The sequence below is a fragment of the Castor canadensis genome, chromosome 6, assembly GCF_047511655.1.
Source record: "Castor canadensis chromosome 6, mCasCan1.hap1v2, whole genome shotgun sequence".
Lineage (NCBI taxonomy): Eukaryota > Metazoa > Chordata > Mammalia > Rodentia > Castoridae > Castor > Castor canadensis.
Window position 1 is genome coordinate 120,236,087 of NC_133391.1, and position 26,342 is coordinate 120,262,428.

Consider the following 26,342-nt stretch of genomic DNA (forward strand, 5'->3'; position numbering starts at 1 on the left):
GGAAGTCGTCACTCCGGCGACGGAGCCCACGCCGTGCATCCCGCAGCAGGCTCGTCATGGCGATGGGTAGCGGCGGCGGCGGCGGCGGTGGCTCGGAGCCAGAAGAGTCAGTGCTGTTCCGTCGCGGCACTGGCCAGGTGAGGCCGCGGTACGCGCAGCGGCTCGCTGTGGGGCTGCGGACGTTGTGTCTATCTTGTCGCTGCATCTTGTCCCCATCCGCTCTCCCTGAGTCCCGGCCGCAAGCTCCTTCTGCTGCCTTTTGGGTCTCCGTGGCTGTGAGCTCCGGCCATTGGTCAGATGACGTGTACACGCTTCTTTGCCTGTGGGGGATGTGCGGACCCGGGTAGGGTGAGACAGGAGACCAGCTAGGAGGCTATTGAAGCCATCCGTACTTAGGTGAAGGTGTTAGCCGTAGATCTAAAGTGTTGGGGTTCTGGATGTACTTTGTAGTTAGGGATATGGGATGTTGCAGACCGATTCAGAAACCTCGCAAAGGCTTTAGAAAAGTCGAGGAGAACTCTAAGGTTGTCCTGAACCGTTGAAAATAATAAGCTTTCTCCCTCCTTTCCTCTCTTCTCTCTCTCCTCCCCTTCCTTCCTTCCCTCCTTCCCTCCCTTCCTCTCTCTTCTTCCTTTCCTCCCTCCTTCCCTCCCTCCCTTCTTCCTTCCTTCCCTCCTTCCCTCCCTAAGGCCTTGAGCCTGCTTGTGGCGTTTTTTGTTTGTTTTACGGATTCTTGCCTTTCTGTTACTGAAAGAAGCAAGGTCATCACTTAGGTGGGAAGAGGGGGAGGAGATATTGGAGGTTTGTAAGGAGACAGAGAATAAGGAAGGCTGCAAATAAAATCACATTTTTAAGAGAAAAGATCCAAGTTGGGCACGTCTGTAGTCACTACCAGCTACTAGAGAGGCTAAGGCAGGAGGTTCGTGAATTAGAGGCTAGCCTGAGCAACAAAGCAAGACCCTGTCTAAAAAAAAAATAAAAATAAAAATAGAGGGACCATCAGGAGTCCAATCTTGAGTATGCCATGGTGGATGTGAAATCTGATTGAATTTGAGTGTCAAAGAAGAATTCAGGGAACCGTTTTTAAACAGATATTTCAAGGAATTTTTTTTGTCTTTTTGTTTTTTTGGCGGCATGGGGCTTGAACTCAGGGCCTCCCACTTGCTAGGAAAGATGCTCTTACAGCTTGAGCTGCTGCCAGCTCTCAAGGAGTTTTACTGCAAGTAGAAGGTAGAGAAATTAGGCAATAGATGGAAAGGCAAGTGAGTTAATGTCTTAAGTTTTTTTTTTTGTTTTAAGATGGGAGCAACATGATGCAATAAGGATAGGAAAACTAATGATGCAAGAAAGAGAAGAGAAATGTTGCTGGGGCACTGTCGTAGAGTAGGTGAGGATTGAGTTTGACCTTTGTTAGAAATGTTGATAGTTCATGTGGTAGTTACACATGTTAAGATTTGGATGAGTGGTGGCTAGAGATTATGAAAGATTTGTTGATTCTTATCTTTCTCTAAGTGAAAGAAGCAAGGTCTGCCTAGGTGGGAACATGGGGAGGAGGTGTTGGAAGCTTGAGGCCAGAGGAGATAGGAAGTAGCCCTCTAGGCAAGTGGATTAATGTTGGACTAGGGAAATTTAGTAGAAATATGGCTAGGCAACACCCCGGGCCTACTTGACATTTGTGTTCATGTTCATGAGATTAAAGAGACCAGATGTGATTGATTGTGTTGTTCTTCATCTGAGTTCAAGTGTGGGAGGGCAGGCATAGAATAAACCAAGAGTTGTAGTTTTTACCATGTAGATATGAAGGAATGAGGGGAGAGGTACTCATGATATATCTCCATGGTTGGCCATGGAACTTAGGCCAGCTCTGAAAGGAAGTGAGGACATTAAGATCCAGAGAAACAGTTTAAAGCCTGTTTTAATTTATCACCAGTCTCAGTGAATGGGGTTGTCATCATCAAGCTAACTTGCAGAGCCTAGAAGGTGGTGATTAGTGGGATTCATTTTTTGTTTTGTTTTTTTGAGACAAGGTGTTGGTATGTAAGATGGCCTAGAACTCCCTGTATAGTGCTGGCTGGCCAAGAACTCTGCCTTCTGAGAGTGGGATTGTGGTTTTGTTTTTTCCCCTTCGATACTAAGGATTGAACTCAGGGCTCATGCATGCTAGGGAAGTCTTCTAACCACATCTCCAGTCCTGGTATTTGTTTTGTTTTCAGACGGCCTCTTGCCTTGTACCCTACTCTGGCTTCAAATTTGTGATCATCCTGTCTTAGCCTCCTGAGTGGCTGGGATTAATGCCTGGCCATATTTTTTCCATGCCTGGCACTTTTTTTTTTTAGACAGGGTCTTGCTATTTAGTCCAAGCTGGCCTCAAATAAGTGCTAGGATTATAGACATGTATTATTACACCTGGTTTAAACTTGTTTACTTATTTATTTAGATCAGGCTTGGGTTTGAACTTTAGGCTTTATACCTGTGAAGCAGGCACTCTATCCCGAGCCACTTTTCCAGTCCATTTTTCTCTGATTATTTTGGAGATGGGATCTCATTAACTACTTACCTAAACTAGCCTTGAACTGCAAACCTCCTGATCTCAGCCTCCCAAGTAGCTAGGGTTACAGGTATGAACCATCAGTGCCCTTCTGAGAGTGGGATCCTTGAAACTGAATTTATGAAGAGGTTGTAGTTACTGGTTATAATAAATAAAGAGCACAGAAGAAGTGCGTCCACTTGGGGTACTCCACATTGTTAGTGAGAGTAGTTTAAACACTTGCAAGGATGGGCTGTTGGAATGATCATCTACATTGCCAAGAGTTACGGGAGGAGTAGTATGGCTCACTCGAGCACAGTGGAAGTTTTAGGAGTTGAGAGAGTTGGAGTGCTAGGGTGACTGAGAGTCACATATAAACAAAGGCAGTCCTGATGGTCTGTTCTAGTTGTTATTGCTGTGTGAGAATCACCCAAAACTTCATGGCTTGAAACAACAGTGATCCTTTTTTTTTTCTTTCTCATTTCTGTTGATCATTTTGTGAGAACCTTGCTGGGGTGCTGTTGGTCTGGGCTCTCATGTGGTCGCATCCACATCATCACTGGAGCTATAGTAGCTGGGGACGAGTAGCTAAGGGCATCTCTTCATGTAGTCCCAGAATTTCGTCTTGTGGGTTCATTGTGTAGACTGATTTCAATTTCCAAATCGAAGGCATGATTGCCTTGGAGCATTCAAATCCTTTCCTCCTATTTCTCCTTGTCCTTTACCTCCCAGATAACCACCAATTCACTTTCTGTCATCCTGTCACATAGACTAGTCTGCATTTTCCAGAATTTTATAAACATGGACTTGTGTGTGTCTATATGTGTGTGTGTCTGTGTGTCTGTCTTGACTGGGAACTCAGGAACTCATTCATGTTCTCTCACTAAGTTACATGTGCTCTGATGCTTGAGCCACCTTCTGGGCCCCCCTCCCCTTTTTTCTTTTTTTTTTTTTAATTTTGAAACAGGGTCTTGCTAAATTGGCCAGGCTGGCCTTGAACTTGTAATCCTTCTACCTCAGCCTCCAAAGTAGCTGGAGTTACAGGCATGCAACACCATGTCTAACTGTACAGTATCTCTTTTTTTTTTTTTTTTTTGGTGGGACTGTGGTTTGAACTCAGGGCTTCACACTTGCAGAGCAGGCCCTTTACTTCTTGAGGCACACCTCCTGCAGTCTGTAGTGTCTTTTATGTCTGGCTTTTTCATTTAGCATAGTCATTTTGAGTTTCATCTATTTTGTGTTTCACAATTGTTTGTTCCCTTTTGTTGCTGAGTAGTATCCCATTGCATGTGTGTACTACACTTTATCTGTTTGCTTGTTCATGAACATTTGGTTTCTTTCCAGTTTGGAGCTGTTGTAAATAGAAGGGCTATGAGTACTAGTGTGTAAACCTTTGGAGGGTAAATACTGAAGTCATGGTGTATAGATACATATTTGACATTGTGTTCAGCAGTGTACGAAGGTTCCATTTCCTCCATATGTTGGCAAGCATTCAGTATAGTCAGTCTTTCTCATTTTAAATGCAGTACTGGGTGTGTAGTGGCACCTGTGGTTTTTAACTAGCATTCCCCTAATGTTTATTGGTCATTAGTCCTTATGATCATGCTTATTTGCATCCATATATCATCTCTGGTCAAGTGTTTGCCCTTTTTAAAAATGTTGGAGATTGAGACTTCTTCATATTTACTTGATTCTGTCTGCTTTATGCTGTTGGTACTAATACACTTTTTTTTTTTTTTTTGTAGTACTGGGGTTTCAGTTCAGGGCCTTTTGCTCACTAGGCACTCACTCTACCACTTGAACCCCACCTCTAGCCTTTTTGCTTTAGTTATTTTGCAGATAGGCTATTGTGCTTTTTGCTTGGGGCCAACCTTGGACTGTGATCCTACCCATGCTTCTCTTGTAGCTCAGATTATGGCATGCATACCATGCCTTCCTTGTTTTTGTTGAGATGGGGTTTTGCTAACTTCTGGCCCAGGCTAGCCTTGAACTGTGATCTTCCGGATCAGCTGGGATTGCAGGCATGAGCCACTGGGCCTAGTCTACTTGATTGATTGATTGATTAATTGGTGATTCCAGAGTTTGAACTCAGGGCTTTGTGTTTGCTAGACAAGTACTCTGCCACTTGAGTCATGACCCTAGCCTTAATATACTTTTTTTTGTGTTTGGTAGGTCTGGAGGTTTGAACTCAGGGCTTCCTGCTTAAAAAGCAGGTGTTCTACCTCTTGAGACACCTCTAGTCCCTAATAAACATTTTTGATGAACCCTATCTGAACATAAATGGTTTTTATTCTTTTTCCTTCCCAGAGTGATGATTCTGACATTTGGGATGATACAGCATTGATAAAAGCTTATGATAAAGCTGTGGCTTCCTTTAAGGTATGAAATGTTTAATCATTCTCTATTTCCTCATATTACTCATTTGGAAAAAAATTCATTGATAACATGCTTACAGTAAAGCGTTAAAGTACTTGTTTAGCTTTCATAGTGAAGTTTAGGTTAGTTAAATCAGATGATGTCTTTAGAAGTTAATAGTTTACATTTCATCTCTGTTACAGAGGCAATTTAAATAAAAAAACTTATACATTTATTCCTTTTAGTATTTTTACATTGTTCCAAACTATAGAAGACTTGTTCAGATTAATAGAAAAAAGGCATTCTGAGTTATTTTTTTTTTGGGGGGGGTGCTGGATAGAACACTGGGGTTTGTTTTTTGTGCATACTAGACTGAGCTACATCCCACCTCTGAATTACAATTCTAAACACTTAACAAGCCTTTAGTGAAATGACTATGATAATAAATAATAGTGCAATAATTAGTGCTTGTAGAGGGTTGACAATGTTCTAGGTACTGCTCTTTCTGTTTACATGTATTAAATGAGTTTCTTGATGCTGGAGATTGAACCCAGGGCCTGGCACATGTTAGACAAATGTCTCTACCACTGAGCTACATTCCCAGCCCCAGTTAGGTTTATTTAATCTTTCCAAATCCTAAGAGTTGGGTGTTAAACATTCTGATAGTAAGAATACTCACTTCTTTTAGGAGATGTCATCTGCTTTTGTGGCTCAAACAAGACATTTATCCACTTTCTCCACTGTCTGAGATATGTTGTCTTACTGAGCATGGAGGGCCCATCAGTTGTCCAGGCTAGTATGAGCATAAATAGCAAACACTCAGGCAAAACACCTAGCACACAAAATCCACTTCCTTCCTGTAGTCACTATTGTACCATGAAGTAATGATCAGATATTTGTATCATCTTTACAGCTGAATTCTAGTTGTTGTTGTTTTGGGGTTTGTTTTTTGTTTGTTTGGTTGTTTTTTTGGTGGTACTGGGGTTTGAACTCAGGCCTTCACGCTTGCTAAGCAGGCGTTCTACCTCTTAAGCTATTCTCACCAGCCCCTGAGTTCTAGATTTTTAAATATGCTTTCCATCATACAGTGAAACTATAAGTCATCTAAGAGGGTTTATCAAGACAGTTGTGTGTGAGATAGGGTTTGCAAAGGAAAGTAGTCTGAGTAAAGGAAGAAAAGAATTGGTTTGGGGAAAAGATAGTTTAATTTTAGTTGTGTTGAGTTTAAGGGTAAAGATATGAATTGGGAGCAGAGAATGGTCCATAAAACTCTGATACCAGCTCTTTGGAAGGCGGAGATAGGACTTCTGAGACTGGCTTGGTAGAGGACTTATTAAGTGTGAAGTCCTGGTTTCAAGCTCCAGGACTGGGGGGAAAATGGTTTGTATATGCTGGATCAAACTGAGAAAATTCAGAGCTGTTTAGTAGCTTTGGAAGTCTGTTTTTGGAGACGTAATTGAAGTAATAGGAATAGAAGCACTTAAGCAGGTAATGATGGCCAACTCTTGTGAGAATGCCACGTGCTGGACTTGGTCAGAGGAGTAATAAAAACCTTGGGGCATTGTGTTGTGTCATCCAAGGTGCCATGAATATGAAGAAGGAAGAGGTGGTGGACAGACTGCTGTTGCAGGGTGGTGGACAAACTGCTGTTGCAGGGAGGTGGACAGCATGGAGACCTAATTAAAGGGGCCTTTATAGTTGATAATCAAGTACAAGATGCTTTCAAGAGCAGTTCCCAGTTCCTGGGATAGTGAAGAGAGAAGTAGAGTAGAGGCTTTCTGAGGTGATAGGGTCATGATACCAGCTTACGCAGTAACTAAGTTAATGTTGTGACTTTTTTTTTTTGATGGGACTGGGGCTTCACTCTTGCAAAACAGGCTTTCTACTCACCTCCAGTCCATTTTGCTGTGGTTATTTTATTTTCATTATTTATTATTGGCAGCACTGTGTTTGAACTCAGGGCCCAAGCATTCTTTCCTCTTGAGCTGCTTCCACTGTGGTTATTTTAGAGATGGACTCTCACAAACTATTTTTCCTGGCTGGCTTCAAACCGTGAGCCTCCAGATCTGAGCCTCCCAAATACCTAGGATTATAGGCGTAAGCCACCAGTGCCCTAGTTACTATGACCTTTCTTTTTTTTTCCTCTCTCGAAGTTTTAGCAAGAATTTGTTTTAGTATAACAAGATAATATATAGACCGGGAAGGGGGGACGAAAGAGAGAAACATTTCCTGTTCCCCACATAGGAAGTGGGAACAAAGACTCCTACTGTGACTTTTTTTAATGCATCGTTGCATAACATATATTTTCATTCTGTCTTCGTAGCATGCTCTAAAGAATGGTGATATTTGTGAAACTTCAGATAAACCAAAAGGTACACCTAGAAGAAAACCCATTAAGAAGAATAAAAGCCAAAAGAAGAATAGCACAACTCCCTTGAAACAGGTTATATTTTTAATTTTAATTTAAAAAAAAGTGGGGAGGGTGTGCTGGGGTTTGAACTTGGGGCTTCATGCTTGCAAGGCAGGTGCTGTACCACTTGAGCCACTCCACCAGCCCTGTCTTATGTTGGATATTTTCCAGATAGGGTCTTGAAAACTATTTGCTGGGCTGTCTTGGAACTTTGATCCTCCTGATCTCTGCCTTCTAAGTAGCTAGGATTGATTACAGGTGTGAGACACCAGTGCCCAGCTTTTTTTTTTTTTGGAGTATAAAGGAAAGTAGTCTGAATTGGGTTGTAAGGCCCTGCGTTGGGGTGCCTCACCTCAGCATTGAACTCACTCTTACTTGGCCAGAGTGAGTTCCAGCGAGAGAGACATTTGCCAACCCGTTCCCTTCACGGGCAGGTCCACAGCATCTCCTTCCTAGTCTGCCCTCACTGTGGAGTCCTGGTCTCTGGGAATAGATCTCCACAAGACTCGGAGGGCCCTGCTAGGGACTGCTCTTGGGCCTAGTCTCAGACCTTTCTGGGGGATATGTATGGAGTGAAGTGAGTCACTCAGCTTGTGGTCCCACTGATGTGCTTCCTTCCACCCCCGAAGCTAAATATTTTCATGTCTCATTAACTTTAGTTTCATCATAACATCTGATGAGCACTTTCTTTGTGTCAGGTCAGAGTACAGCTTTCCTCATCTGTCACAATAAATGGGGGTGGGTTATAGCCATTTGACAAGTGGGAAAAAGGAGACTTAAGAAAATTTTTTCACTATATAATTCTACCTTCCAGTTAATTGAAGACTACCCCTCTACCCTTCACCCCTCCCCCATCCAAATAAGATAATAGTTTGCTCTCTGTAAAAGAAACTGTGTGCATGTATATATCTTTGTTTTTGTAGTGGAAAGTTGGTGACAAATGTTCTGCCATTTGGTCAGAAGACGGCTGCATTTACCCAGCTACCATTGCTTCAGTTGATTTTAAGAGAGGAACCTGTGTTGTGATTTATACTGGATACGGAAATAGAGAAGAGCAAAATCTGTCTGATCTACTTTCTACTTGCCCAACTTCTGAAATAGCTAATAATATAGAACAGAATGCCCAGGAGGTAAAGATGCACAACACTTGAATTCCTGGAAGCAGAAACTAGATGAGAAACAAAGCAGTATAACTGCTTTGTCAGTTTGGTCCACTGAGGCATTAAATTTTACTTTTTCTGTTTGGGGTCTTTTTTTTTTTTGGCGATACTGGGGTTTGAACTGAGGGTCTCACACTTGCTGTGCAGACACTCTACCGATGAATCCACTCTGCCAGCTATGGGCAGCTTTTTTGTTGATTGACATGAGATCTTGTGTACTTTTGCCCTTGCTGGCTTTGAACCTTGATCCTCTCAATCCCTATCTCCTGGGTAGCTAGGATTACAGGGTGTAAGGCACTGTGCCTAGCTCCAACCCTTAATGACACCTTCATAACAAAAATATGTGTATTTTTTCTTTTAAAAGAATGGAAATGAAAGTCAAGTTTCAACAGATGAAAGTGAGAACTCCGTGTCTCTGGGAAATAAGCTAAATGATAATAAATCAAAAGCTACTCCATGGAACTCATTTCTCCCTCCACCACCCCCAATGCCGTCATCAGGATTGGGACCTGGAAAGGTAAATATCTTGCCTAGACTGAGACATTTAACCCCACCACTAAGTGATTAGAAGCTGTTCCATGAAACTTGTGTTCTTTTAAATATTATATATCCATGGAAGAATTCTTTGAAAAGGAAATAGGATAAGGATGCAAAATGGCTTATAATAAAAGTCTTACCAGGCTCCTTTTGTGGAGTATGAGGTATTAGACTAACAATTTAGCAAATGTATGAAAGTTAGAAAGTATAATAGTATGTCTTCAGTTGAATTTAGACTGTATTCCCCATGTCACCTGTATCAGATATGTAAAAAAAAAAAAAAAAGTACAGTGTTTCCATCTAATACAATAAAATCCTGAGCAGCTCCCAGATTGTTCTGTAGAGTTAAAATGTAAACACTGTCTGCATTTTTGGCTCTTTTGGTTACTAGCAACAGAAATCAATTTTAAAAAGGTTTTTATGGTAAGCTGGGTTATGTGTGGAAGCCAAGGGTATGTCACTATCTAATTCTTTTATGTAAAGCAGTGATTTCTTCATTGGAGAGTATGGTATTCATGATAATTTTTAAAAATCAGGTGAGACTCAGTAAAACTTTCACATTTTCTGGAGGGCTTTCTTACTGAGGGTTATATTGCATTCAAGTTTTGTCTCATTGGTCTCGAGCTGATTTCTGTTAGGTGAACGGTTTGACAGTATTGATAATATGTGCTCTAAGTTAGCATGTATTAGGTAACAGTGCTACAAAAAGATCATACAATGAAAATAAAAGTACGAAAAAGATGTAATCTTTACTGATTGAAATAGCTAGCTGGTACATTGTCTCTGATATGTTAGGTAATTACACATCTTTGATAAGGAATGTTGATAAAGAGAAAAAACATTTAGAGGTTGTCATTTGAGTCTTTGACTTCAGAATTTGGTAAATGAAATTCCATTTAATCTTTTTGAGTTCTTATTTTTTTTATTTATTTTTGGAGGGACTGGGGTTTGAACTCAGGGCTCCACACTCTACTGCTTGAGCCATGTACCTGCACCTTTTTTGCCTTAGCTATTTTGTGTGTGTGTGTATTTGTGTGGTAATGTGGTTTGCACTCAGGGTCTCCTGCTTGCTAGGCAGGCACTCTACCACTTGAGCCACTCTACCAGTCCTCCATTTAATCTTTTTGATATGTGTGATACAGACACCATTGTGCGTAATTATTTGTATTTTGGTTTTGAATCCTTTCCTTTCATTGACGTTAGTAAGTTAATTTTTCTTTGAAATATTCTTTATAGCCAGGTCTAAAATTCAATGGCCCACCACCACCACCTCCACCACCACCTCCACTGCCCCACTTCCTGTCATGCTGGATGCCTCCGTTTCCTTCTGGGCCACCAGTAAGTATAAAACACTTCAAATTGAATTTTGCTGGCATATGTAGTTTGGGATTGAGCATGATACTGGGGATTAGGAAATGTCTTCTTGCAGGGCAAGATGGCTCATGTCTGTAATTCCAGCTACCCAGGAGGTAGCGATCAGGAGGCCAGTCACGTTAAAAAGTTTTTGAGACACCCTCAGCAAAGTAATCCGAGCATGGTGGCACAAGCTTGTCATCCCAGCTTTATTGCAAACCGTAGGTAGGGGGATTGTGTTCAGAAGTTAGCCCTGGACATAAGGATGAAACCTTGTCTGAACGATAACCTAAAGCAAAAGGGATGGAGGAGTCACTCAAGTGGTAGAGCACTTGTCTAGCAAGTACAAGATCTTGAAGCCCCAGTACCCCGAAAAAGAAAACAAGAAAGAAAATGTTATCTTAGATTATCCCCAGAGTTAGGTTCTAATGGGTAAAAATTAAAAGTAAACCTCAGTTTTTGTTTTGAATGCCTTCTGTTACTGGATGTAGTACAGCACTCTTTTTTTTTTTTTTTTTTTTTTTAAATTCATATGTGCTAGTACAGCACTCTTATAGCCTACCTCTGAGCTCTGTTTTGGCTGCTGTTTTCCTGGGAGAAGTTGGTATGTGTTCCATGGGGAAGTAGCTCCTGTTAGAAAGGATGAAAGCTTTACTCTACAGATACACTCGGACATTAGCTTCTGATAATGTAATGATAGTTTTTGTTTTGGTGATACTGGGATTTGAACTGAGATCCTTGAGCTTGCTAAGTAGGTGCTCTGCTTCTTGAGCCATACCCCCTAGTCTTTTTGTGCTTTAATTACTTTTTCAGGTAGGCTGTTGTATTATTTGCCTAGAGCAGACCTGATTCTCCTACCTAGGACACCCTACATAGCTGGAACTGTAGCCATTTCCCACCATGCCCAGCTCATTTGTTGAGATGGGAGGGTCTCATTAACTCTTTTTTTTTTTTTTTTTTTTTTTTAACCTGTGCTGCCTCAAACCATGATCCTCCCAATCTCCACCTCAAGTGGCTGTGATACAGGTGTGCCACCCTATCCCTTGATAATGGTAGATATTTTAGGTACTAGCATTAGGGTTAAAAAAAAAATACTTTGTCTGTTGGGATGGGGGTTTTCTTTCGTACATTGGCCCTTCATGCTGTATGGATGATGTGTTGGTGTGTTTTAAGGGACAAAAAAGCATTATGTCTTTTGCTCATAGCTTCCTAACGGCACAACAGCAGAATTCTAGTAAATGTTTACTTTTTAAATCACCTAATATTTTTTGATACTTGTTGGTTTTAATTAGTTTTGTTGGTGCTTTGTTGTTGTTATTGGTTGACTCTCTTCAGATGTTAAATTGATTTTGCAGTCCTGGGGATTGAACTCAGGGCCTTACACATGTGAGGCAAGTGCTCTATCAGTCAAGCTATGCCTCAGCCCCACATTAATTTTTTTTTATTATTTAATAGATGCCATGGGATATAGGAAAAGACAGTGACTAACCAGCATTCTCCGTGTAAGATCAACCTCCAGAGTCCTCACTTTTGTTTACATGATTGATGTGCTTCTATCTTTCTATTTCCAGATGATCCCCCCTCCGCCTCCAGTATGTCCAGATGCTCTTGATGGCTCTGATGCTTTAGGAAGCATGCTGATCTCTTGGTACATGAGTGGCTATCACACTGGCTATTACATGGTAAGAATGCTCTGCATTCTCCCTATCCACCTTGTTGTGACTTTGGTGCTGGGGATCAAAACCAAGGCCTCATGCATGTTAGGCAAGTTAGCTCTACTGCTAACTTTACCCCTAGCCCCTGTGTGACTTTTTTGTTTTCTGACTGAAATGCTATTTGTTAATGTAGATTCTAAGAGCTGAAAAGTACCTTAAAGTTTAAAAAATAAAACTAATGGGTAAGGCTAAAGTTACTTTTGCATTGTCCCTGTTCATTGTTCCTGTTGCAGTTGTAGTTCATTAAAAAATTCTAGCCAGATGCTGGTGGCTCACACCTATAATCCTAGTTATTCAGGAGGCAGAGATCAGAACGATCGAGGTTTAAAGCCAGCCAGGCAAATAGCGATCCTATCTCAAAAATTAACCAGCCAAAAAAAAGTGCTGGCAGAGTGGTAAAGGCCTAGCAAGCATGAGGCCATGAGTTCAAACCTCAGTGCCACCAAAAAAAAAAAATATATATATATATGTATATATATTCTTCCATGTATCAGAAGGGGTGCTTAATCCCATTACTGGGGAGGCTGCATTAGGAGGATCATGAGTTCCAGGCCAGCCTGGGCTACGCAGCAAGGTCAAGGCTGTATAGTGAGGCCCTGTCTTAAAAACAAAACAATAGACCAGGCGTAGTGATCCACACCAGTAATCCTACCTACTTGAGGCAAAAATCAGGAGGACAGTGGTTCAGAGCCAACTTGGGCAAATAGTTTGTCATACTCTACTCAAAAATACCCATCACAAAAAGGGCTAGTGGAGTGGCTCAAGGTGTAGGCCTTGAGTTCAAACCCCAGTACTGCAAAAAAAACAAAACAGAACAACAACCAAAAAAATCATCATACTATTAGATTGTTTTGATTTTTTTTTTTTTTTTGATTTATTTGTTTTTTGCAACAAGATCTTGCTATGTAGTCCAGGCTGGCCTCAACCTCTTGATTCTTCTGCCTTAACATCCTGATTGCTGGAATTACAGGCATGGACAACCATGTCAAAAAGAAGAGTTATTTTGTTTTTGTTTCATTTTTGAGACGCGCCTCAACCTCTAGGGCTTAAGTGGTCCTCCTGCATCAGCCTCCTGAGTTGCTGGGGCTCAAGGTACACAAGACCTCACACTTGGCCATTTTTGAAGTTTCACAGGTACCGTCACCTATATATGCTTATGTGCCTGGCTTTTGCAGTGCTAGACAATAAACCCCAGGCCTTGCACATGAGCAGCACCCCAACCTGAGCTGGCCTCAAACCTCAGTCTTTCCGATCTCAGCCTCCCAAGTACCTAGGATTATCGATGTGAGCCACCAGCGCCCAGCTTATGTAGTTTTGGGGGGTTTTTTTGTTGTTTTTTTTTTGTTTTTGGTAACACTGGAGTTTGAACTCAGTGCCTCATGGTTTCGAGGCAGGCACTCTACCACTTGAGCCACTCCGCCAGCTCCAGCTTACATAGTTTTCTTCTCAACTGTCAGCTGAGTTTCCAGAATGCTACCAGTACAGTTTGAAAATTCTTATTTTACCCTAGTCTTACATTATTATGGATCTTACTCTTTCTTACTTTGATTCTAGCAACATTTAAAAATATGAATGCACTAAGAAGTTAGAATATCATTGAAGGATGACATGAATGAAAAACTAGTTCATCATGTCATACCTAAACATTCCAGTTTCATCTACTTGTTATTAAAATCTAGTAGTGGTTTCTTTCTTTTTTTTTTTTTTCCTTTTTTTCTCTTTATTTTCTTTATTGTTGTTTGAGAGTCTTGCGTTGTAGACAAAGCTTCCTTGAACTCTTTATTTTTTCAGTAGGCAAGTGGTGTCCATTTTATTATTTCTTGTTTTTTTTTTTTAATCATTTTCACATTTACTCACATGTGTATAGATTGAATTCTTGATCCTTCTGCCTCACCTTCTGGAATGTTGAATTATAGGCACATGCCACCTTGCCTGACTAAGAAACAGCTTTTTTTTTCTTTTAAATTCTTGGCAGTACTGGGGTTTTGAACTCTAGGCCTCATGCTTGCTAGGCAAATGAGCTACCACTTCAGCCATGCCCCCAGCCCTAAGAAAGATTTCTTAATTCCAACTTAATATCTTACCTTGGTATTATTATTATTTTTTTTCCCAGTACTGGGGCTTGAACTCAGGGCCTTCACCTTGAGCCACTCCACCACCCTTTTTTTTGTGAAGGGTTTTTTGAGATAGAGCCTTGAGAAACTATTTGCCTGGGGTGGCTTCAAACCATGATCCTCCTGATCTCTGCTTTCTGAGTAGCTAAGATTGCAGACATGAGCCACCAGTGCCCAGTGATATCAATCATCTTATTTTATTTATTTATTTGTTTATTTTGAGATGGTCTTGCTTCATGGTGTGAGCTGTTCTGGAACTTGCTATGTAGCCTAGGCTGGCCTCAGATCAATCACTTTTAAAGCATATTGAAAGGCTTATTTTCTGATGCTTTGTTAAATAAAATTTGTAAAAATGTCTTACATTTAACAAAATAATTTTCCTGTTTTTTTTTTAGATTCTTTTTTTCCCTACTTTCTCTTCCTTCCCTCTTTCTCTCCCTCACTCCCTTCCTTCCTTCCTTCCTTCCGCAGTGTTGAGGATCAACCAAAGCAAGTGCTCTATCATTGAACTTCATTTCCAGCCTTTGACGAGGTGTTGCTCTATAGCTCAGGCTGGCTTTGAAACCTTTGTGTAACCTAGGCTTACCTTCAATTTTAATCCTCTTGCCTCAGCCTCCCAGATGCTGGGATTATAGAAGTGCACTACCATGCCCAGCTTAAACTGTTTAGTAACATTTGTATAAAATGTATATTCTATTCTTCTAACTTTATTTTGCGTTCTTTACAGGGTTTCAGACAAAATCAAAAAGAAGGGAGGTGTTCACATTTTAATTGATGAGTAAGTCTGCTGTCATAAAATGAATTTTTTGTATAAATTTTAGAGTGTAGAAAACAAATTATTTGAACATTTAAAATAGATTAGAATGTTGGTAGAGCATTTGCCTAGGAAATTGAAAAAAACTGAAATGTTGAAAAGTTAATGACAAACCATACTAAACACTTTTTTTTGTGGATGTGTTCTGGTGTTGGAGCTCAGGGCCTCACGCTTGCTAGGCAGGTACTGTACCACTTGAACCAGCTTGGGCTTTTTTTGACATAGGGTCTCAAACTGTTTACGAGGCTGGCCTTGAACTGTGATCCTTCTGATCTCCACCTCCGAGTAGCTAGGATTATAGTTGTTAGCCACCAGTGCCTGGCTCCATATTAAAGACATTTTGATGCCAAAACTATTAGATAGTACTCCCAGCTACTCTGGAGGCAGAGACAAGAGGATCAAGATTTGAAGCAAAACCTTGCCAATAAAAAAAAGCCAGCAAGACCCTGTCTCAGAACAAGTTGTGCATGGTAACTAACTCACATCTATAATCCCAGCTACAAGGGACATGAAGGTAGGAAGATCGCAGTCCCAGGCTAACCTGGGCAAAAGTACAAGATCCTGTCTGAGCAAACACTAAAAGCAAAAGGACTGGGAGCATGGCTCAAGTGCACTGAGTTTAAATTCAAGCTCTTGTACCAGGGGGAGACAATTAGATAAATCAGTCTGTGTCCCCACTAGAATTTCCATGTGTAATGTGTCATCTCACCAAATATTTGGTAGTTTGTTTGGGTAAATAAAACATACTTCTTCTATAAGAAGAGACTGTTGTAAAAATTGACCAGCATCAGTGACAGGACATAGTTTCTGGTTTATAATGCAACATTAAGTGCACTGTATTACTAATGGAGTGTTTTTATCAAAAATGTTTAAATGGAATTTTATTATTTCTTTATTTCTAATTTCCCATTTGCTGAAAAACCTGGGAATAAAGCAACAAGTTAAATTATTTAATACCACTAAAGGACTAGAATATGGAATGTAACAAGATAGCTAGCTTAATTTCTTTAAAGTATCTGTCAGGAAAGAAAAAGGGATGTACAGCAGGTAATTATTTTAGATTATAAGTTAATTAAGAGATATAATTGGGACAGGTGAGTGGTCCACACCTGTAATCCCAGCTACTAGGGAGGTGTATGTAGGAGGATTGTAGTAAGATCAGGAGGTTTGTGGTTTGAGGCCAGCCCAGGCAAAAAAAAAGTTTGTAAGACCCTATTTCAAAATATAAAAACTGGGCACACTTGTTCTTTCTTGTCATCCCACCTGTGCAGGAAGCATAAATAGGATCACAGTCAGTGCTGGCAGGGCATAAGCAGCAAGACCCTATTCAAAAAGTAACTAAAGCAAATAGGGCTGGAGGTGTGGCTCAAGTGGCAGAGCACATGCCTACCAAGCAAGCTCAAGGCCCAGAGTTCAAACCCCCAGTACTGCAGGAAAAAAAAAAAAAAAAAAGGTAAAATTAGCTAGAATTAGTTAGGTGTGTGTCATTTTATTCCCTGGTTTGCACATTATTTTCTTGTGCTGGGGATTAAACCCACAGTTTCATGGGTGTGAGGCCAGTGTTCTAACTGAGCTATATCTCAACACTACTTTACACTTTTTGCCATGTGTATGTATACATATTTGTTTATTTTGTTTTGAGGTTCTGGAGATCAAATCTACAGCCTCAGACATGCTAAGCAATCATTTTACCACTGAGGTGTATATATCCTCAGCCCTCATCTCCATTTTGAAATGTATACCATCAAGGCATTTTATGTGTGTCCCCACTTAAGTTGTATTTTCTGAGGATAGCCTAGGCAAATAGTTCACGAGACCCCATCTCCAAAATAACCAGAGCAAAATGGACTGGAGGAGTGGCTCAAATGGTAGAGCATCAGATTTACGAGTTCCTGCCTTGCAGCAGTTAAGCCCTTTATTGCAGTGATTTTATAAGATTAGCTTTTTCTGCATTATTAATATTAACACAAACTATATGGTTGTGTTTCATGTCTTGTAGAGTTTGAAGCTCTTGTTAAATGGAAAAACAATGGTTGCAGTTCAAAAAATTAATGAGCAACTCCTGCTTCTGCAGAAATCCCATTTTTTTTCTTTTTTAGGTTTTTTTTTTTTTTTTGCAGTACTGGGGCTTGAACTCAGGACCTACACCTTGAGCCACTCCACCAGCCCTTTTTTGTGATGAGCTTTTTTGAGATGGGGTCTCAAGAACTGTCGAGAACTGTTTGCCTGGGCTGGCTTCGAACTGAGAGGCTCCTGATCTCTCTCCTGAGCAGCTAAGATTACAGGCATGAGCCACCAGTGCCCAACAGAAGTTCCATGTTTTATATAAGCAATCTGTAAAAGACATTCAATGTTCAGCTATCTCCCTGGACATTGGGTCGTTTTTATGTGTGAATCATGGCCCTCAAGAGAACTGAAGAACATTTGTGTACAATGTGCACTTTTTCCCTGTATTTTTTGAGGTATAATTATAAAATACATAAATTTAAAGTTTACTTGTTGGTGTGGTGGTACATGCTTATATTTCCAGCTACTTGGGAGGTGACCGTAAGAGGGTCAATGAAAAGGATTGAGGGGATTGGCTCAAGTGTTAGAGCGTTTATCTGCAAGCATGATTCCGTGAGTTCACTTCCCATTACTGCTAGAGAGAGAAAGAGAGACAGATGTTTCATGGGCTGATGGAGTGGCTCAAGTGGCAGAGTGCCTGCCTAGCCCGCATGAGGCCCTAAGTTCAAACTCCAGTGCTGCCAAAAAACAAAAAAGAGACAGTTTGATAAGTATTGACAGTTAATATAAAAAATATTATCATCTATCCAGGGTGTCCCTTTGTGCCTCTTTCTAACCATTTGCCACACTTGTCCTGGCAGCCACTGCTCTGACCTCTGTGAGCAGAGTAATATGACTGTTGGCCTAAGGTAATCTGTATAGCATATAACAGACTTCTGGCTAAGAATAAATAAAACCTTATAGTCTCGGTTTCAAAAGTCTCTCAAGTATGTTTTAGTAGATTTGGGTTTTTCATTTTGGCAGTCCTGGAGTTTGAACTCCAGGCTTCTCACTTGCTAGGTAAGCATTTTACCTCTTGAGCCATGCCCCCAGCCTAGATTGGGGTTTTCCATTGTAAAGTAAACTCCGCAACTGCTGCATGAAAACTTTCTTCCTTGTTAAGTAATCAGATTTACTCTTTTTTTTTGAGACAGCATGTTATAATATAGCCTTAGGCTATCCTCAAACTCCCTATCCTGCCTCAACCTCCTAAGTGTTGGGTTACCAACGTGCTCCACCATGCCCAGCTACAAGTATTAATATTAACTATACTTTCTGAGTGACTACTGCATGCTAGATATAGTTTTTTTTTTATGCTTTCTTTGTATTTATTCATTTGTTTTTAATTGACAAATAAGAATTTATGGAGTACAACCTGATGCTTTTTTTTTTTTATTCATATGTGCATACAATGCTTGGGTCATTTCTCCCCCTTGCCCTCACCCCCTCTCTTACCACCCACTCTGCCCCATCCCTTTCCCTCCACCCCCTCAGTACCTGGCACAAACTATTTTGCCCTTATCTCTAATTTTGTTGAAGAGAGAGTATAACATGCTAGATATAGTTATTTAAGCTTTATAATAGCCATCAGGTTAGCTACTGTTACCACATTTACAGATGAGAAAGATCACAGGTGAAATGACTTACATTGGACTGCATAGTGTGAATCCTGAGGCGTGTACAGCCTCTGCACTGTCTCTTCAACCCTCAGCTCCCCAGCAACTGCTGTTGCCAGGCCCTGTGGAGATGCGTCCCACATACACACAATTTAGAATTTGGGCAAGGATCTACGTGGGAAGGAATCCTACTCAAATTTCTGCAACTCTCTTCAAGTACCTCTTCTCCTCCCTCTGCCTGCTCAGACTCCAGCTGCCTCAGTCCAAGGCTTGACCTTGAGAAGATCAGTAACTTCCCCAGCCCCTCCCCAGGCTGCATCCTAGAAACCACATCCAACCAGAAATGGTGGCTGCCCAGATCACCTCAGCTGTTTCGTTCTCAAGATTCATGCCCTGAGCCTTCTGTTAGTGTGTGTTCAAAAACGATCCCATTATGTATTGTGCCCAGTTGGGTAATTGTTGCATGTTTTCTAAAAGATTAGTCTGTTGAGATAGTTAAAAAAAAGTCCTACACAATGATACTGTTTTATAGACCTCTCAAGTACATAAAATGTAACATCAAATTTGAAGTTTTTAATACATATTTCCACATGACTATAATCTATTTTGGGCTTGTTATCTTAGAAGTTCCACAGAAATAATTTTGTATGTTGATTAGTTTTGTGTAATGGTTCTTAAATCCTAAGTAGGTACATACATCATCACATATCATACTGCTTCCCCAAAAAGAATAGTCTCTACCTGTTATATTTTTAACTATTCTTGATTGTTATTCCTATGTATGAAATAGAAGTTCTAAAATAATTTTAATCTACTGTTGGTCATTATTCAGCTTATTCTTTTAATGATTTTCATTCTTTTAAGAAGCAATCTTGTTACCCTGGGTGTGGTGGCATGCACCTGTTATACCAGCACTTGGGAGGTGAATATGCAGAACTGTGTAAATTATGCCACCTGCCATCTGAATATAAATACATATTTATATGTATAGGAATGTGCATTATCTCAAGGCAGTACTCAAGTTTCCTCTGATGAGGGACTAAGACACAGGATGTGAGGGTTTTTAAAAATATACTTTTGGGCTAAAGGCGTGGTTCAAGCAGTAGAGCACCTGCCTAGCAAGTGTAAAGCCCTGTGTTCAAACTCAAGTACCACGGGGGATGGAGGGAGTGACCTCATCCTTTTGTGTTTTAAAATTTTTTTTGTTCCATGTACATTTACTGCAGATGTAAAGATAGTATAATTTAGCCAGGTGCCATTGGCTCACATCTAATCACAACTCCTTGGGAGGCTGAAATCAGGGAGGATCACAGTTGGAGGCCAGTGGGCAAAAACTTTTTGTTTGTGAAACCCCCATCTCAACCAATAGGTGGGCTCTGTGGTGTGCACCTGTCATCCCAGCTATGGCAGGGAGCATAAAATAGGATCATGCTCCAGGTTTGCCTGGGAAAAAGGGAGACTCTGTCACCAAAATAACCAGAGCAAGCATGGTTCAAGCAGCAGTCTACCTGCCTAGCAAGCATAAAGCCCTGAGTTCAAGTCCCAGTACCACCAAGAAAAATAAGATGAAATTAATGTGATTAAAATATTATGATATATATTAAACATTAAAATGCTGGGCAGTAATTCAGACACTTCTTGTCCAAATGAGCCCCAAGGGAAAGAAGTAGGAGAAACAATTTCCCCTTGTAAGTAGGGTCTGCTGCTCCTTGTCAGCTTAAAGCAGATTCAGAAGAAAAAGAACTCCAGCCCCTCAGCAGCCTCAAAAAGATTTTTTCAGAATATTGTTTCTCAGGGAATTTGAGGCAGGCTAGAATTAGGGGAAGTTCAGGACTCATAAAAAATATATGACTTAATATTGTATATGTTTGTAGGTTGCCCTCTTCTGGCCTAGGGCCTACCTTACCTGGCCCAGGAACCTCCCATATCCCTCCTCACTCCCTTCCCATCACCTGGTTCTTCCTTCTCATAGGTTAGTGTAAGTTTTAAAAGCACCTGGAGAAGAGAAGCATGCTCTCTGCCTCCAGGTTCCACCTGGATTCCACCATGCTCCCTTTTCTATTTCCTTTCCCTAACTTTTAGTAAATTCCCTTTACACCCCCCAAAAATTATGATATAGTATCATTAGTCCTTTAAGCTTTATAATGTTTTATAGGTAACTCGTACAGTGTTCTTTAATAGGTATGTGGTTTTTCCTTGATGTATCTTAAAGAATACTCTGTCAGTGTATGAACCTTCTTCTTTTAATTGTTGCAGGGTGGTTTTTTCTGTTTGGTTGGTTGGGTTTTTTTTGTTTTTTTTTTTAAGGTGCTCTTGCTCTGTATAGCTTAGGCTGACCTTAAACTTGCTATCCTCCTGCCTCAGCCGCCTGAGTGCTGAGATAACAGGGTTGGGCCACCACACAAACTCATTTTCTTTTTTTTTTTGGCAGTACTGGGGCTTGAACTCGTCCTTCACATTGAGCTACTTCACCAGCCCTATTTTTGTGAAGGGTTTTTCAAGATAGGGTCTCAAGAACTCTTTGCCCGGGCTGGCTTCGAACTTTGATCCTTCTGATCTTTGCCTCCTGGGTAGCTAGGATTACAGGTGTGAGCCACCGGCACTCAGCCAGACTTGGTGATTTTCTTACCTCAGCCTCCCAAGTACTGGGATTGCAGCATATGCTTCTATGCCTGGCTGGGTTGTTCTTATAAAGAGATGTTTACCATTCTTAATTGAGCTTTTATAGCTGAAAGTTGAAGTTCAGGCTGGGGAGCATTTGTCTAACATGCACAATCTCCTGGGTTAGATGCCTAAGGCTGAAGAGAAGAAGGGGATGGGAGTTTAGGTGGTTTCCAGTTTGCTATTGACCACTGTAGCCACTGTTCTGTTACATAGTTCTTCTTTGTGGAATATATCTTTAGGATTAAGTACATAAAAGAACTGCTGGTTGAAGAGGATACGAATTTAGAGTTTTAATAGATTTTTGCCAAACTGCTGTCAGTGGAGATCAACTTATATTTCCACCAGCACCACAATCTAGCCAATAATTTGTCATATTTTTGGATCTTTGTGAATCTGACAGTTGAAAGTGGTTATTTCCTTTGTGATTTTTTTTTAGATTATCTTGTAAATTTCAGCAGCTTTTGGTGTGTTTAAGAGCTATGCTATGTATCTATGTGGTTATTTTCCCAATTTTCTTTTTAAATATTTGCTTCTAAAATTTATTAGTACTGGATCCTCACTATTTGTGGATTCGTATTTGCAAATGATTCTACTTGCTCAAATTTCTCTATTTTCAAATCAGTACTTGGTGACACGTGGACATGCACAGAACAGTGAAAAGACCTTGAGCACCCAGCCCAGATGTTTCTAGCTGGAGTTGAACACTGCAGCTCCTGTACTATAAATAACGTCCTTTTCAAAGCAGTTTATTTAGGACCACATTTTTCACATTTTTGTGGCTTGTGTTTATGATTTTGCTGTTTAAAATGGTCCCACCATTGTGCCGAGGTGCTCTCCAGTGCTGATTGCTTGAAGGCTGTGCTGTGGAAGGCCTTATGCAGAACTAACGTGTGCCAGATACTTTGCTGGGGTGTGTGTGACACTGCTGTGAGGATCCAGTTCAGTGTTCAACGATCACAGATAGCAAACAGTGTGGGGGAAGTTGGTTTGGTTGGTTTTGCTTTTGCTTTTTTGAGACAAGGCTAGTATGTCTCCCAGGCTGGCATGGAACTCATGATCTTTCTGCTTGGCCTCCCAAGTGCTAAGATTATAGACACGTACCACCACACCTGGCAAATGATGTATACTTATTTTGTATTATGTATTGAGGCGTTGATCAAAATGTAACTGGAGGCTTCAGGAACATAGCTGTGTATTTCACCTAGGAGCAATGGCTCATATTTGCTGATTCAGTTTTTGTGGCAATTTTATACAAAGTAACTACCTCAAATAATAAGACTCATTCATTTTTATAAACAACTTTCAAAAGTAAAAATAAAGAGATAGTAAAAAATTGTAATGAGAATGAAAGTATTGCAAACCCAAATTTTATTCTGTACTTTGCCAGTTTTGAGCTTAAGTTTATATCTGAAAGGGATAATCCTTTAAATGCAGCTGTTACCACCTGTTATACATGAACCTATCATAAATAATGATGCCGTGTTTCAAATGCATCTCTGCTCCATCTTCCCAATAATATTTTTTTAATTTTTATTTTATTCATATGTGTATACAATGTTTGGGTCATTTCTTCCCCCTTCCCCCCGCCCCCTCCCTTACCCCCCCTTTTTTTTTTTTTGCGGCACTGGTGCTTGAACTCAGGGCCTCACACAGGCTAGGCGGGTGCTCTTACCGCTCCACCAACCCTTCCAATAGTTTTGAAAACTTCCATGGTTCAAAATTTTATTGAAAAGAGATGACAGCTATCTTTTTTAGTTCTACAACAACAAAACATTTTCTTTTTTTTTTGTCTTTATAAATGTCGTTTAGAATGGTCAGTGATTCCTCCCCCAGACTAATGCACTTTTTCATTTTTGCATCATTTTTTTGTCTTCAGTTGCTTTTTTCCCTCCACATGTGCATCAGTGGTTCCTTTAAAAACATCACACTTGAGCTAGGGGTGTGGCTCAAGTGGTAGAGCTCTTGGCCGGCACACATAAGGCCCTGAGTTCGACCCCCAGCACTGCAAATATATATTACATATATATATGTGTGTGTGTGTATATATATATAAATGACATCACACTTCTCAGAAGATTTATTTTCAATCATGCATATCCATTTACTTCCCACATCTGTCCATTTAAAAACTACATCAAGCAAGGAAGCAGAACACACGGAAGAATACTATGAGTGGGTGGTAAGGGAGGGGGTGGGGGCAGGGGGGAGAAATGAACCAAGCCTTGTATGCACATATGAATAATAAAAGAAAAATGAAAAAAAAAAGAGTCCTGGATAGGACCCAAGACTCTAGTTGGCTATCCTATTACTGGGGCTATTATGTGTCCTCCTTCAGCCAATTTCCATGCTGTCCACAGGACACAGGAAATCTCATCTGTTCCAAGAGTGTCATGAAGCCCTTGGCCTCCCTGCCAGGCACCCAGTGGAGCTGCCAGGACACTCAGCTTCCTTTCCAGGCTGCAGAGGATTCTGAGGGATGCAGCCTCCTCTTAGGGCACCAGAAGAAAAGGTGGAACACACAACTGTTCATCCTTCAACTCAGAATTTTCTGTATGCTCTGTCCTTACTCTTCTGTGCAGCCAACTCTGCTAGGTGAGAGGGAAGAGCAAGACACACAGCCCCTTTTCTGTGATCCCATCTCTTTCCTTTCCAATTCACTATCCCACCTTCCTTGGCCCGCAGCATTTTGTCACCTGCCATAATTTGGATGTTGAATGTCCCCCAAAGGCCCATGTATTAAAGGATTGGTCCCCAGGATGGTAATATTAGCAGGTGGTGGAATGTTTAGGAGGTGGGGCCTAGTAAGAGGCATGCCTTCAAAGGGAATTGTGGGAGTCTGGCCCCTTTCTTTTGCTTCCAGGCCATGTGGTTAGCTCCCTGCCGTTGCCATCCAGTACTCCTACACAAGGCCTAAAAGCAGTGGGTCCACCCAATCATGGAATGAAACATCTAAAATTCTAAGCCAAAATAAACTATTTTGCCTTATAAAAAAAAAAAAAAAAAAAAAAAGAATACTATCACATACCCTTTTAGCAAAATGCGATGGCTCTTTTTTTCTGTTTTAAATTCATTTTTACTTTTTTTGAGATAGTTGTCCAGGCTGACCTCCAGGGCTCAAACAGTTCTGCCTCAGCCTCCTGAGTAGCTGGGACTACAGGCATGTCCCACCACTGTTGGTAGTTCAGATTTATTAAAAAATAATATATAATGTAGTTCTCTGAATGACTAGTCACACCGGGCTACCATGTTTCATTTCTGTCTGTAAATATATCAGTTCTCAAATTAGAGAAAATATATCCAAGTAAAATGTCATCTAAAGGCCTAGTGTGAGATTTTGCTCATATAAGCAGTCTCACCTCCATAATTAGTTTAGAGCAGGGGTCAGCAACAGGTTAGATAGTTAATATTTTAGACCTTAGTTTTCCAGCCTCTTCCTTAGCTGCTGCTAACTATCTCTGTACATTCATCTTCTGATTGGATTACTAATTAGGAAAGGGCTTGTCAATTTTCTTTGCTATTATAAGCAGAAAATGAAAAAAATCTGAATTCTAGACCACTTTCAAGAAAAAAATAATTTTGGCAGTATTGTGGTCTGAACTTGGGACTTCAGGCTTACAAGATAGGTACTCTACCACTTGAACCATGCATTCCAGCCCCTCACTAGCCTTTTAGATGGTTCCATCGTTCCTTGTTACTTATCTTTTTTTTAAAGCATAGTTGGAGATAATTGGTATATTAGCTATTGGTACATAACAAATGGCCCGCATAAAGCAACAAACATGTATTCTTTCATCATTTCTGTGGGTCAGGAATCCTGGAGGAGCTTAGCTGAGTGTTCTTGGTGGCTCTCATGAGGTCCTCATCCAAGGTCACTTGTGATTGTGAGCAGCTGGCTTCAGTTCCTTGCCACTGGGGCTCTAGAGGCAGCCATGCCTCTCAACATGGAAGCTGGCTTCCACCATTGATCTCTCAGTCACACACTGTTGCTCCCACCTTTTTCTGTTCTGCAGATGCAAGTCCGGCCTATCGTCAGCTGAACTGCCTAAAAAAAAAAAAACTAAAACTAAATTGGGGCTAGACTTCAATGGTCTATAATGTCTATTTTCCTTACAAGGTTTTTTTTTTTTTTTCTCCTTGCTTGGCTATTAATTGTTAAAATGCATATTTTGGGTCCACAAATTTTCCTGAATAGTGCTTTGCCTCTAATCTGCAGGTTATGTTGTATAGAGTCCTTATTGTCACTTTATAGACTTCAAGATTATTTTTACTTGTTAGGAGTATTGAATATTTTAATTTCTAAGTGGTTAGGTTTAACTTCAAGTTTATCATATTGTAGCTAAAGAATGTTGTTTATGCTGTTGGCAGTCACTATTGATTTAAAAAATTTTAACCTGTGATTTTGTTAATTGTTCTTTTATAATGTTTTAAATTACAGTAGAACAGATCAAATACCACTATTCCTTAAAAATTTTTTTGAAATCAGTGTTCTGTTTAATGTTTTTATTCTTTGTGTTTATTTTTACTTGTGCATATTTTTATTCTTTATTTTTTATTTTTATATTTGCATTCTAGTTTTACTTACCATGATGAGTGTATTGCTTTATACTTTCTTCTTTCTTTATGGCTTTTTATAGGAAAATAGGTTTTTATGTTTTGTAACTAGACTTCTTTTCTTTCAGATCCAGGTTCAGTGCTCTCCCAAGGAGACTGGTGATTCGATATCCCCTGGCCGATATGACCAAGTCTCATTCTGTTCATGGACTCCTGGTTGAGTGGCACCATCATCTTCACTCTTCCCTGGTTCCATGTGCTCCAAGCCTGAAGAGCCAGCAAAGTGCGGTTATGGCAAAGTCAGTTTGAGTAACTCAGCAATGGAATGTACTTACAAGAAACTCAAGGTTACATTCAGTATAGAAAGTCAGTCTGTCAAATTGTGATTAAGCACCTTTATATAATACTGACTTTCTTAGTATGTTAAGCTTTTTATTAATGCCTTTGAAAATAAATGGAAAACTTTTTTGAAACCCTGAA

The 26,342-nt window shown here is 40.4% G+C and overlaps 1 protein-coding gene across 5 annotated transcripts; it reads left to right on the forward strand.

Moving 5' to 3' along the window:
• Window positions 1-26,342, forward strand: LOC109697427 (survival motor neuron protein). 5 transcript variants are annotated; one of them, XM_074077331.1, is made up of 9 exons: window positions 1-137; window positions 4,835-4,906; window positions 7,206-7,325; window positions 8,216-8,422; window positions 8,817-8,969; window positions 10,226-10,327; window positions 11,914-12,024; window positions 14,899-14,949; window positions 25,991-26,342. In XM_074077331.1, the coding sequence occupies exons 1-8, from the start codon at window positions 57-59 to the stop codon at window positions 14,944-14,946; spliced, it is 894 nt and encodes a 297-aa protein (XP_073933432.1). In that variant the 5' UTR covers window positions 1-56; the 3' UTR covers window positions 14,947-14,949; window positions 25,991-26,342. The 5 variants fall into 5 exon arrangements, with proteins under 5 accessions (XP_073933432.1, XP_073933433.1, XP_073933431.1 ...); XM_074077332.1 differs by lacking the exon at window positions 25,991-26,342 and adding an exon at window positions 18,743-19,451; XM_074077330.1 differs by lacking the exon at window positions 14,899-14,949.